Here is a 15090-nt window from a genome sequence, read left to right on the forward strand (position 1 = left end):
AGTTCAATATGGACTGTATGTGAGAGGTTACTGAGAAATGGATGTAAAGAAGTAGACGCAAGTCACATGACCAAGATTGTAATTCACACTAAGAGGATTAGATTGTATCCATTAAATGGTTTGAAGCCAATGAGTGCCAAGATGGGATATGCTTTCTCGAGAGTTCGATCTAGCAGCAAGGTGACGAATGATCACAGAGCCCTGAGACTGGATGGTTAGACCAGTTAGGAGGCTAATAAAATAGTCAAAGCAAGAGATGACAGGAGCCTAAACCAAAGCAAGAACTGTGGACAGAGAGAACCAGAAGAGGGATGTTAGCAGGTAGAAAAGACAGAACTTGTTGACTGATAAGCAATGAAAAGAGGTATAAAAAGTAGAAGGAACCTCTCCCCCACTCTTCAGTGTGAAGTTTAAGAGGAAGATGACATGTTTGCTATAAGACAACTGACTGTAGTGTCCAGTAGGCAGTGAAGTATATGAGTCTGAGATTCAGGTGAAAGATACAGATTAGACACATAAGAGTCAGCAAAATAAAAAATTGTGAATCCTTCTGTCGAAGTACCACTCTTTCTCACGCAAATCTACTGTTCCAGAAATATCGTATGTCTTAATATAGCATATCCTATTTCTACTAATAGAACATGTTATTCTACATATTCTACAACATATTAGATGGTCTTCCTTTTTTAAAAAGATTAAATGCTCCTGTGAATGTACCAAAATGTAATCTCAGAAAAAGAGGGTAATGACAGCCAAATTTCCATCACTTTCTCTTTTGCAGCTCTGAGGGCCAAGAGAAGGGCACATGGTTGGAAACATTATCAAGACTACCTTATAATTTAAAGTCTAAAAAGAGCACCTAGTTTATTTAGTCGAATGTCTAATATGTTATTGCTTCTAAGAAAAGTACTCTAAACAGAGTTCTAATGAGAATGCTCACACACTACTCAGCAGGCAGGCATGCAATTTGTCTTTAGTTTAAATGTAGAATTAAACCACAAATTAGGTATCAAAGATTTCAAACTAAGTAAGTTGAGAAAATTTAATTTATATATAATTATCACTCTTAGTACCCTATATTTCATCACCAGGATGTATAAATACAAATAATGATGGCATGCGGGCAAATAAAATGTACGGCCTATATCCATCTACCAACTGACTGTGATGTGAATGTTAGGCGCTGGAAAGTGCACTGTGACCAAGTGCCCTGTGCATCCTCAGACAGAACGATCACAGTGAGTCTGCCCACAGCCACCATCTAACGGACTTTAAAGGGCTTCACTTTAGGATGTAACCCTCCTTCCACCATGTGAGGACACCATGAGAAGGCCCCGTCCACGAGCCAGGAAGGGGGCCCTCACCAGACACTGAATCGGCTGGCACCTTGATTTTGACCTTCTTAGGCTCCCCAACTATAAGAAACACATGTCTGGTGTTTATAAGCCACTCAGCCTATGGTGCTTTATTACAAAAGCCCAAACAGACTAAGACACAAGGCTAGAGGTTAAGTCTGGTTAATTGCCAGAACTGGTAAATATTTCTCTCTTTTTAATATGTTTATTAAACAGAGAAGCCCTGAAGGTCCCTGGAATTAGCATCAAGCAGCAGAGCACTCCGATGATCCTGCTTAGTATTAGTAGTAACTTGGGAAATTCCTGGAGCAGAAACAATCTCAACACACTCCTGGTGCCAGGAAGATCTCCACAGGGTCCTGGCTGGTCAAATCTACCACCTGAGTCAGGCGGGGGCCCTGCCTTTCTTTTTGCCCCCGATAACCCACAACACAGGGCAAGGAACACCTTCACCCCACACAACCACTCATCTGTTCCGCAAGGCAAACACTCTCTCCAGACACGTACAAATGGGTTCCCTTGACATTTCTTCCAATATGCCTCCTTCCCTGCTTTTCAGACAAGCTTAATTCCTAGAATACAGGGGAATTCAAGAGCTAAAAATTCAACATAAAAACTTTAAAACCAGTTCTTTCAGTCTCTAACAATTAATGTAGTATAAGATATTCCATTCTGTCTGCTTACGGTATAAGTAGAAAAGCATACAAACACACGATAGCAAAAAGTTATACGTGAAAACACGTTTTCAATCTTTCCAAATTTCTCCAATGAACATAAAATATGTCATGGTAAAAACATAAAATAAGTTATTTGAAAGCTAAATTTTACACAGGTTACCAACAGTATTTTTCTAAGATGATATAAACAAACTTGAAATCACTTCACTTACTTTCTGCTCAGGGTTCTCCTGAAACACAAGTCCAAAGTAGTCTTTCTCCAAGAGATTGAGATGTTCACACACTCTGTCAAATAACACTTGTCCCTTAGCACGTTTCTGAGGAAAAAGAATAATATCTTTACTTTTCAAGCACTAATGAGTCCATGAGTACTGTAAACCAAGGGCATCATAACAGAGAACATTATTTAGCATAAATTAATATGAAATATTTATATTCCAATCCTTTTATAACAATACCAAAAAGTGATTCATAACTTTTTCACTTTAGACTCCCCCAACACACACATAAAGCGTAAATTCTAAAACAGAAGCACGATCAGCCTCTATGCTTTACTGTTACTCCATGTCAATATTTCAAAAACTAAAAAAAGTAAAATGCTGAGAGTTCACTTATTCGTTTTTCAAATAGTTCAAAAGCATGTCCAAGCTGCCTCCCTCAGTTCCTCAAGATGGCTCATGTCACGTCTACGAGGTATACTCTCCCCAGGAAAATCATTTAGCTCCATTCCTCAGTGTATCCTAGCACGATTCATCCCATCAGCACTTAGGTTTGATTTTTGTTCCAAGATATCTGTGGAGTAGAAATTATGTTTTTCAATACAAGCTACACTCTTTCTCAAGAATGATTCACTCTTTAGAACAAATCTTAAAAATATATAGGAAAGGAACTGAGACAGTAGATCAGCTGTCTCTATAAGGATTTAACCTATTTTTTGCCTTGCTTTGTTGTGTTTTATTTTTTTTTAACTGAAGAAGCTGCCATCAACAGATACAAAAGCCTGTGACAGCCATAGAAGAAAAAGCCATAGAAGAAGAGCTCATTATTTAATCAATGGCAAAACATAAAGTGGTGACTCCAACTAAGATGCACGGCCCTGGGAACCCCCAACTGCAAAGTCAGGTTAGACACACGCCTCCCTGCCCTGCGTGGATATAAGCAACCCCTGGACTGAGAGTGAGAAAGGAACAAGCCAGCAGACTTGTTCATCTTCAAGATGAATGCCTTCACACTATCAAAATGTCTATTAGTTAGTTCATCCAGTGTGTGAAAATGAATGTTTCCCACACAAACATCTTTACAAATGGAACAAGAAATAAAAGATATTTCAATTTCAAATCAGGACAACTCTGATAAGGGGTTTCAAAAGATAAAGTCTTCACAGAAACTCAATTCAAGAGTGTTTCTCTCCTCTAACCTTTTCTTCCTCCTCTTGTTAAATCAGAGGTAAGAAATCCATGCCTGAAGGACCTGCGAAGGAGAATCTGCAACTTTTATTATCAAACATTTTATAGTAACTTTTTTTTATTAAAAGGTAGAATTACATTAAATAGTAGAGGGCAAAGGGAGAATGCCACACAGATTACATTATTTCAACATTTCAAGAAATGTGCTATCCACATCACTACAGATTCCAAAAATGACTAAGTACATTTAAAACAGATATGTGTTTATGTGTCCACATATTTAAGTACATGCAAATAATAGTGTAGTAAATAAGAGTACTGGGCTCCAGATTCCAAATACCAAAGTTTTAAATACCTTTCCATTATTTATAATCTATGTGACCAGGGACAAGACACTTAACTTCTATTTGCCTTAATTTGTACATCTGTGAAATGGGGATAACAGAATATACCACACAGGTTGTGGTAAGTACTCAATGAGTTATAATACATAATGAGAGCTTAGAACAGTTTGTGGCACATAGTAAGGGTTTAACCAATAATGGCTCTTAGTATTATAAGCTGGAGAGCTTTATATCATGAAAAATGACTAACTTCACTTACATGAAATTCTGTGTTGAACTTTTAAAATGAAAGGTTCTGAATTTCACTATCTGGTCTGCATGCAATGATTAATCTAAATAATTAAGAATGAGTTTGGGGCTTCCCTGGTGGCACAGTGGTTGAGAGTCCGCCTGCCGATGCAGGGGATACTGGTTCGTGCCCTAGTCTGGGATGGCGGCTGGGCCCGTGAGCCATGGCCACTGAGCCTGCGTGTCCGGAGCCTGTGCTCCGCGACGGGAGAGGCCACAACAGTGAGAGGCCCGCGTACCGCAAAAAACAAACAAAAAAAAGAGTTTGGACGTATTTTAAATTAACTTTATGAGAAGGTGACTCATATCACAGTTGTTACTTTCTTAAATGTGCACACAACAGTGAGAGGCCCGCGTACCGCAAAAAACAAACAAAAAAAAGAGTTTGGACGTATTTTAAATTAACTTTATGAGAAGGTGACTCATATCACAGTTGTTACTTTCTTAAATGTGCAGTAAAATCCATTATCTCTTCTTCTTAGGAGCCTGGAGTAGATGTGAGAAGATTTGGTTGCAAACAACAGCAAAGAATATTTCAAAGGTAATCGATAATCTAAGATAGACTTCGCTTTCTCTGACATTAATTTCAACAACATTGTTCACTCCTCAATCTCCAGTGAGTAGATTACCCAGCATAATAGGTGCTTGTTGAATCAACCAAAAATACAATATTACAGTGTACTCTGTGTGACATACTTACTTATTTTAAATGAGATGACATTTACCCACTCAGGCTCACAGTGACTGACCATAGTTATAATTTCAGTGCCTACTTTGTAATTAGGAAGTGTCCTTATCTAAGATAACAAAGGGAGAAAACTATTACAGCTCTTGCCACATCTATCTACTTGTTCATCACACACTATGCATTTATAATGAGGTATAAATGAGTCACAGAAGATATTCTATCTACTATAAAGCAGAGATTCTCTTCTTATTTAGAAAGACACTAAGAACTCAATGGAAGCTTATATAAGAAGTTGGCCTTTAATCAGATATAGTTTCCAAACAAACTTCTGATTTCTAGGAAACTTCTGACTAAATGATAACTACTTTCAAATAAGCAAACTACTGAAATTGATTAGCCGTAGAAATCATGGAGAAACGTGACAGCGTCGAAGGAGATTCATGCTATTTTATTTGGTTGTAATGCTATTTGAAATTAGGGTAAAAAGGATAGTTAAAACAACTGATGTCTATACATACATACCTCAGTTCAAAGAGAAAAACACATTCTAACAATGGCTTACAGTCAATTTTTATTAATAAACCATACTTTCTCACTGGTTTCCATTTCAAAAATAGAAACATGCTCTCATGGACAGCATTCCCCCTAAAAGATTAAAACATCCGCGAAGCTCACCACCGCAATCTGGTGTTGGTACCACTAGGCAGCAGAGGGAGGACGCGTCTGCATGGGGCTGAGGTCAGACTCAATCCCTCCCTCATTCGATGTTGTGTAAGCTGTTTACTATTACTGGACGAGTGTGACCATGGGCGAACCACTTAGTCTCCTTAACTGTAAGATGAGATCGCAGCTCTCTCACAGCTCACTGTGAGGGTCAAATTAACCCAGTAAGAGAGTGTATGTCAAAGTGCCACACCAAGTGCCTCACTCAATCACAGCTGAATTCTCCTCCCAACTGTCTTTCATCAGCCCACATCTAACAACACCAAAATATCTTCTAGATGCTCACACTGCCTAGGATTCTCTCCTCCCCTTCTCCAGGAAATAGATATTTTAAATGCTTGATAAGATCTTAACTACACGCACCTATTACTTAAGCTTCCATTCAGCATCTCCACCCTCAATGAACTCAAAGACTGGCTGGGAAGACAGAAAAGCAACAATACTATGAGGCGTGTACTGAAAGATGCACGTACAAAGTGCATCAAGGAACACCAAGAATGGAATAGTAACAGCATCTGAGAAATATCATAGCTTTGGGTGTATGCAACTTTTCTATAAGCCTAAATTTATTTTTAAATAAAAAGTTAAATCATCCCCTCAAAAAAGAAATATCATAGCTTCACCAAGACTGTGGCATCTGAAATGAATCTTAAACAAGGAAATGATATTTTAAGATAAAGTAACAGCATATTCAAAGGAACTTACTTTTCACTTTGGATGTTTATAAAGTCTGACAGAATCAGTTTCTATTCAAAAGATACTGGAGGTTACAGAACGATGAACTCTCAGATGACCGCAAGGGCTTGCCTGGCTAAAAAGCTCCACATATACTAATTCTGTATCTAATATATATCAGTTCCTATGTTAAGACACTGAGGAAAGAACCATAAATAAGACATATATGGTCTCAAGAAATTTACATTAGAATGGTAGACACAGAAAATAAAAAGGAAACCTACGCCCCCCCCCCCAAAAAAAAAGTCCTATGAATCTACCCCTCTAGACTGAACTAGGTACCTGGTCCAACTTGTCCGAAGAACACTGACCAGTGGCCTATGAGATATAAGAGCTCTACCCAACGACAATGTCTTACTCTGGGGATAAAAATTACCAGATACAACCACTTCTTCCTTCAGGGAGTTTAAATACAAGATAGATATACACACACACACACACACACACACACACACACAGAGCCACAGAGTGTGTAAACACAGAGGCAGAGCCAGTGAGAAGGCAGTATGCAGAAGCCAAGGGTATCAGGGGGCAGACTTATATTTGCCAAAGTATGCTCTATTGTTCCCATTGGTCCCAATATATATATGAGATGCTTCACATATACACCCAAATCCCAAAAAAATGGAGTAGAGTGGGACAAGGAAAATTCTGCCTAATGTACACAACTACTGAGCATCAAAACTCCTATTTGCATATAAGATACCCTGAGAAGCTCTATGGTGGAAAAAAAATAAAAACTTGTTTATCATTATTCAACCTGATGTTTACCAAAATTATTTGGCTAAATAAACTACTATCTTTCTTTAATACAACACTTACTAACTTATTCCACAGCAGAATTACTGATATACAGACACTACCTCAAGAAACGAGACAGAGAAAAATTACCATGACATGGCCCTCAAGCAGATTTGGAGACTGTTAATAACATTATCTTTTTTATTCCAAAATGACACAAGAAAAAGAAAAAGATACAAAATGACACAAGAGAGAATTCAGTTTAAACTGGTTCAGGATTGGAATACCCAAATGTCTGGCTAAAGCAAATGATTCCCATAGATAAAATCCCAACAAGTATAATCAAAAAAATCAAAAACACATAAGAAAACCAGTTACTATTATTGAACATTAGACATGATATCAGAATCAGATATTCAGAGACTGCAGACAATGGAATTATCAACTACAGAACACAAAATTAGTATGTTTCTATATGCTGAAAGAAATAAACAAATATTTTAAAATATCAAGGAAAGAGCAACTATCAAAAAGCAGATCTTGGGCTTCCCTGGTGGCGCAGTGGTTGAGAGTCCGCCTGCCGATGCAGGGGACACGGGTTTGTGCCCCAGTACAGGAAGATCCCACATGCCATGGAGTGGCTAGGCCCGTGAGCCATGGCCGCTGAGCCTGCACGTCCGGAGCCTGTGCTCCGCAACGGGAGAGGCCACAGCAGTGAGAGGCCCGCATACTGCCAAAAAAAAAAAAAAGAAAAAAAGCAGATCCTGAAAAGAACCAATTAGAACACCTGGAAATAAAGTTATACTAATTAAATTATTAAATTATAATCCAAATGGACAGGGCTTGATACAGTTAAAGAGAAAACCGCTGAACTGGAAGATAGATCTGAAAAAATTATCCAGAATACAGCACAGACAGATCAACACTATGAAAGAAATTCACAGACATGTGAGGTAGAAGAAGGGGTCTATATATATCTCCCCAGAATTCTACATGAAGACAACAGAATAAGGGAGAGGCAATGTTAAAAGAGTAATGCCTGATAAATGCTAAAAGTCTCAAATTAAGAAAACCCAATGGATTTCTAGCCAGATAAAATAAAACCCATTAACCTATAATCACTTTATTCCATTAACTATTTACACACATTAACATTCAGAAGATTTTGGCATGCATTATTTTAAAATAATAGACATTATAAAGCCATCAAGACAAGAAGGAAAGAAACATGAGATAGGGAATAACAAGGAGTAGAGAAAGAAAATTGTAACAGAAAATCCAGAGAAGTTACTCTTTAAAAACCTAAAACTGATGTGCCTTGTAAGGTAATTCAGAAAGGCAAACAAAATAGTACATTTCTTATCTCATAAAGAAAACACATCAAATACTCAGGAGGCATATTAAATGATATACATTAAGTGGACCAAATTAATACATTTTATAAGCATTAATCTGTAATCACACTTGCCTGACTGTGTTCTGACAGCAATAAGACCCAGTGGCTCACAACTTCTTTTCTGCCTTCACGCTGTTCACAACTCACTCCATAAATAAAAATTCTCATCATTTGGGGAAGAGGAACCAAGACACAACTCATAATGCATCTACATAAAAATATGTGTGTGTTGGAGAGGGGGGGGAAATCCCCCCTGGTGGCAGTGGTTAGGACTCCACACTTCCACTGCAGGGGGCACGGGCTTGATCCCTGGTCAGGGAACTAAGATCCCACATGCTGTGCAGTGTGGCAAAAAAAAAAAATGTGTCAGGGCATGCGTGGTGAAATTGTTCCTTCCCCTCTCCGAGATTCTGGTATGTACCACCTTTCATGAGAATCTTCAAGTCTCAACAGTTTCCTAGAAAGGTACCAGAGCAGAATGGTAGTAACACAGATTTGAACGCCAGCCCCACCTCTTAACAGCTGTGTAACCTCAGGCAAGTTATTTAACTTCATTTTGTCTCAGTTTCCTCTCTTTAAAACAAAAATATTCACCTTATGATGGTGATCAGAGAATTAAATGAAGTATATTTAAAGTACTTAATAAAATGTTTGGCACATTACGTGAATGCATTAAAAGGCAGCTGAAAGCACAGGACTTTTCTGAGCTGTTCTAAAATAATAATTGATTTTAAATATCATTATAAAGAGCTTTCACAGTTAGTTCATCCAATCTCATTTCACAATAAGAAAACTGAGGTTAGAGAGAGCTTAACTGCTCTAACTTTCCAGTCCGATTCCCTGAATTTCTTTTAAAGCAGGCATCCCCAACTCCGGGCTGCACAGCAGGAGGTAAGCAGCGGGCAAGGGAACGAAGTTTCACCTGCCACTGCCCATTGCTTGCGTTACCACCTGAACCATCCGCCCCCTGTCCCTGACCCCGTTCGTAGAAAAATTGTCTTCCACAAAACTGTGCCCTGCTGCCAAAAAGGTTGTGGACCACTGTTTCAAAGAACTGAATTCTCATCTGCAGTATACATAAACATTAGTACTTTGAAGGCAATTTTCTCCTATTATCGTTGTTTTGATTTTTTATAAACAACTTGAATTCTAGTATATGGAAGGACTACAAACACACATTTGTCAACCAAGCAGAATACAGATATTTTGCTTTACAATGTGCACCTAAGATACCAGTATACGTAGCTGGTTCATTAGTTGTCATAGCTACCTGTCCCAGATAAAAAGGTCGACTGACTTGCCAAGGTATACTCTAAATTTCTTTCCTACCTTTATTTCCAACTGTTGAAACCTGACCTCTAGACAAATCTCCAAATTCTCCTTCTCTGTGAAGCCTACTCCAAGCTCCTGTTTCACTTTTCTCCTTCAGGCACTTTATTTCACATCTATGCAGCTTAGTCTTAAATTCTACTCCTTTTTTCTTTTTTTAACCTCTTAATTCGGAGTATAATTGTTTTATAATGGTGTCTTAGTTTCTACTGTATAACAAAGTCAATCAGCTATACATATACATATATCCCCGTATCTCCTCCCTCTTGCGTCTCGCTCCCACCCTCCCTATCCCACCCCTCTAGGCGGACACAAAGCACCAAGCTGATCTCCCTGTGCTATGTGGCTGCTTCCCACTAGCTATTTTACATTTGGTAGTGTATATACGTCCAAGCCACTCTCTCTCACTTCATCCCAGCTTACCTTTCACCCTTCCAATGACCTCATGTCCATTCTCTGCATCTAAATCTTTATTCCTGTCCTGCCCCTAGGTACTTCAGAACCATTTTTTTTTAGATTCCATATATATCTGTTGGCATACGGGACTTGTTTTGCTCTTTCTGACCTACTTCACTCTGTATGACAGTCTCTACGTCCATCCACCTCACTACAAATACCTCAATTTCATTTCTTTTTTATGGCTGAGTAATATTCCATTGTATGGATGTGCCACATGTTCCTTATCCATTCATCCGTCGATGGACACTTAGGTTACTTCCATGTCCTGGTTATTGTAAATAGTGCTGCAATGAACATTGCGGGGGTACATGACTTTTTTTGAATTATGGTTTTCTCTCTGCTGGGTCGTATAGTAGTTCTATTTTTAGTTTTTTAAGGAACCTCCATAATGTTCTCCATAGTGGCTGTATCAATTTACATTCTCACCAACAGTGTAAGAGGGTTCCATTTTCTCCACACACTCCCCAGCATTTATTGTTTGTAGATTTTTTTAACAATGACCATTCTGACAGGTGTGAGGTGATAGCTCATTGCAGTTTTGATTTGCATTTCTTTCATGATTAGTGATGTTGAGCATCCTTTCATGTGTTTGTCAGCAATCTGTATATCTTCTTTGGAGAAATGTCTGTTTAGGTCTTCTGCCCAGTTTTGGATTGGGTTGTTTTTTTTTTTTGATATTGAGCTGCATGAGATGCTTGTAAATTTGGGAGATGAATCCTTTGTCAGTTGCTTCATTTGGAAATATTTTCTCCCATTCTCAGGGTTGTCTTTTCAACTTGTTTATGGTTTCCTTTGCTGTGCAAAAGCTTTTAAGTTTCATTAGGTCCCATTTGGGTTTTTTTTTTTGTCTTTATTTCCATTTCTCTAGGAGGTGGGTCAAAAATGATCTTGCTGTAACTTATGTCATAGAGTGTTCTGCCTATGTTTTCCTCTAAGAGTTTGATAGTGTCTGGCATTACATTTAGGTCTTTAATCCATTTTTTTTTTTTTTTTTTTTTTTTGTGATATGCGGGCCTCTCACTGTTGTGGCCTCTCCCGTTGCGAAGCACAGGCTCTGGACGCGCAGGCTCAGTGGCCATGGCTCACGGGCCCAGCCGCTCCGCGGCATGTGGGATCTTCCCGGACCGGGGCACGAACCCATGTCCCCTGCATCGGCAGGCAGATTCTCAACCACTGCGCCACCAGGGAAGCCCTCTTTAATCCATTTTGAGTTTCTTTTTGTGTATGGTGTTATGGAGTGTTCTAATTTCATTCTTTTACATGCAGCTGTCCACTTCTCCCAGCACCACTTACTGAAGTGGCTGTCTTTTCTCCCTTGTATATTCTTGCCTCCTTTATCAAAGATAAGGTGACCATATGTGTGTGGATTTATCTCTGGGCTCTATCCTGTTCCATTGTGTATATTTCTGTTTTTGTGCCAGTACCATACTGTCTTGATTACTGTAGCTTTGTAGTATAGTCTGAAGTCTGGGAACCTGATTCCTCCAGCTCCATTTTTCTTTCTCAAGATTGCTTTGGCTATTCGGGGTCTTTCGTGTTTCCATACAAATTGTGAAATTTTTGTTCTGGTTCTGTGAAAAACGCCATTGGTAGTTTCACAGGGATTTCACTGAAGCTGTAGATTGCTTTGGGTAGTATAGTCATTTTCACAATGTTGATTCTTCCAATCCAAGAACATGGTATATCTCTCCATCTGTTTGTATCATCTTTAATTTCTTTCATCAGTGTCTTACAGTCTTCTGCATACAGGTCTTTTGTCTCCTCAGGTAGGTTTATTCCTAGGTATATTATTCTTTTTGTTGCAATGGTAAATGGGAGTGTTTCCTTAATTTCTCTTTCAGATTTTTCACCATTAGCGTATAGGAATGCAAGAGATTTCTGTGCATTAATTTTGTATCCTGCTACATTACCAAATTCATTGATTAGCTCTAGTAGTTTTCTGGTAACATACTTAGGATTCTCTAGGTATAGTATCATGTCATCTGCAAAGTGACAGTTGTATTTCTTCTTTTCCGATTTTGATTCCTTTTATTTCTTTTTAGTCTCTGATTGCTGTGGCTAGAACTCCCAAAACTATGTTGAGTAACAGTGGTGAGAGTGGGCAAACTTGTCTTGTTCCTGATCTTAGCAGAAAGAGTTTCAGTTTTTCATCATTGACAGCGATGTTGGCTGTGAGTTTGTCACATATGGCTGTTATTATGCTACCGTAAGTTCCCTCTATGCATACTTTCTGGAGGGTTTTTATCATAAACGGGTGTTGAATTTTGTCAAAAGCTTTTCCTGCATCTACTGAGATGGATGATCATATGGTTTTTCTCCTTCAATTTGTTAATATGGTTTATCACATTGATTGATCTGCATATATTGAAGAATCCTTGAATTCCTGGGATAAACCCCACTTGATCATGGTGTATGATCCCTTTAATGTGCTGTTGGATTCTGTTTGCTAGTATTTTGTTGAGGATTTTTGCATCTTTATTCATCAGTGATACTGGCCTGTAGTTTTTTTGGTGACATCTTTGTCTGGTTTTGGTATCAGGGTGATGGTGGCCTTGTAGAATGAGTTTGGGAGTGTTCCTCCCTCTGCTATATTTTGGAAGAGTTTGAGAAGGATATGTGTTAGCTCTTCTGTAAATGTTTGATAGAATTCACCTGTGAAGCCATCTGGTTCTGAGCTTTTGTTTGTTGGAAGATTTTTTTTTTTTAATTTATTTTTGGCTGCATTGGGTCTTTATTGCTGTGTGCGGGTTTTCTCTAGCTGCGGCGAGTGGGGGCTACTCTTCACTGCATTGCGCAGCCTTCTCATTGCAGTGGTTTCCCTTGTTGCAGAGCACGCGCTCTAGGCCTGCAGGCTTCAGTGCTTGTGGCATGTGAGCTCAGTAGTTGTGGCTCTAGAGCGTAGGCTCAGTAGCTGTGGCACACGGGCTGCACTGCTCCACGCCATGTGGGATCTTCCTGGACCAGGGCTCGAACCCATGTCCCCTGCATTGGCAGCCGGATTCTTAACCACTGCACCATCAGGGAAGCCCTGTGGTAAGATTTTTAATCACAGTTTCAATTTCAATGCTTGTTATTGGTCTGTTTATATTTTCTATTTCTCCCTGGTTCATTATCGGAAGGTTGTGCTTTCCTAAGAATTTCTCGCTTTCTTCCAGGTTGTCCATTTTATTGGCATAGAGCTGCTTGTAGTAATCTCTCATGATCCTTTGTATTTCTGCAGTGTCAGTTGTTACTTCTCCTTTTTCATTTCTAATTCTGTTGATTTGAGTCTTCTCCCTTTTCTCCTGTTGAGTCTGACTAACAGTTTATCAATTTTGTTTATCTTCTCAAAGAACCAGCTTTTAGGGCTTCCCTGGTGGCGCAATGGTTGAGAGTCCGCCTGCCAATGCAGGACACCCAGGTTTGTGCCCCAGTCCGGGAAGATCCCACATGCCGCTGAGTGGCTGGGCCCGTGAGCCATGGCCGCTGAGCCTGCGCGTCCAGAGCATGTGCTCCGCAACAGGAGAGGCCACAACAGTGAGAGGCCCACGTAACGCAAAAAAAACAAACCAACAAAAAAGAACCAGCTTTTCGTTTTATTGATCTTTGCTATTGTTTCCTTCATTTCTGTCACACTTATTTCTGATCTGATCTTTATGATTTCTTTCCTTCTGCTAACTTTGGGGTTTTTTTGTTCTTCTTTCTCTAATTGCTTTAGGTGTAAAGTTAGGTTGTTTATTTGACACTTGCTTTCTTTCTTGAGGTAGGACTGTATTGCTATCAACTTCTCTCTTAGAACTGCTTTTGCTGCATCCCATAGGTTTTGGGTCATCGTGTTTTCACTGTCATTTGTTTCTAGGTATTTTTTGATTTCCTCTTTGATTTCTTCAGTGATCTCTTGGTTATTAAGTAGTGTATTGTTTAGGCTCCATGTGTTTGTATTTCTTCCAGATTTTTTCCTGTAACTGATATCTAGTCTCATAGCATTGTGGTCAGAAAAAATACTTGATACGATTTCAATTTTCTTAAATTTACCAAGGCTTGATATGTAACCCAAGATATGATCTATCCTGGAGAATGCTGCATGAGCACTTGAGAAGAAAGTGTATTCTGTTGTTTTTGGATGGAATTTCCTATAAATATCAATTAAATCCATCTTGTCTAATGTGTCTTTTAAAGTTTGGGTTTCCTTATTTATTTTCATTTTGGATCATCTGTCTATTGGTGAAAGTGCGGTTTTAAGGTCCCCTACTGTTGTTGTGTTACTGTTGATTTCCCCTTTTATGGCTGTTAGCATTTGCCTTATATATTTAGGTGCTCCTATGTTAGGTGCATAAATATTTACAATTGTTTTATCTTCTTCTTGGATTGATCCCTTGATCATTACATAGTATCCTTCTTTGTCTCTTGTAATAGTCTTTATTTTAAAGTCTATTTTGTCTGATAGGAGAATTGCTAGTCCAGCTTTCTTTTGATTTCCATTCGCATGGAATATCTATTTCCATCCTCTCACTTTCAGTCTATATGTGTCCCTAGGTCTGAAGTGGGTCTCTTCTAGACAGCATGTATATACGGTCTTGTTTTTGAATCCATTCAGCGAGCCTGTGTCTTTTGGTTGGAGCATTTAATCCATTTACATTTAAGGTAATTATCAATACGTATGTTCCTATTACCGTTTTCTTAATTCTTTTGTAGGTCTTTTCCTTCTCTTGTGTTTCCTACATAGAGAAGTTCCTTTAGCATTTGTTGTAAAGCTGGTTTGGTGGTGCTGAAGTCTCTTAGCTTTTGCTTGTCTGTAAAGGTTTTAATTTCTCTGTCGAATCTGAATGAGATGATTGCTGGGTAGAGTAATCTTGGTTGTAGTTTTTTCCCTTTCATCACTTTAGATATGTCCTGTCACTCCCTTCTGGCTTGAAGAGTTTCTGCTGAAAGATCAGCTGTTAACCTTATGAGGATTCCCTTGTATGTTA

General features: G+C 38.8%; 1 protein-coding gene across 50 annotated transcripts in view; it reads right to left on the reverse strand.

The window, feature by feature from the left end:
• The window catches only part of EPB41L2 (erythrocyte membrane protein band 4.1 like 2), a 392946-nt gene that overhangs the window by 251941 nt on the left and 125915 nt on the right, over positions 1–15090 (reverse strand). For all 50 annotated transcript variants that reach the window (XM_067010758.1, XM_067010757.1, XM_067010795.1 and 47 more), the window contains one exon: positions 2245–2349. In XM_067010758.1, coding sequence (XP_066866859.1) covers positions 2245–2349 — 105 coding nt within the window. The remainder of the gene's footprint in view (positions 1–2244; positions 2350–15090) is intronic.

This window comes from Kogia breviceps, chromosome 13 (assembly GCF_026419965.1).
Source record: "Kogia breviceps isolate mKogBre1 chromosome 13, mKogBre1 haplotype 1, whole genome shotgun sequence".
Classification (NCBI taxonomy): Eukaryota; Metazoa; Chordata; class Mammalia; order Artiodactyla; family Physeteridae; genus Kogia; species Kogia breviceps.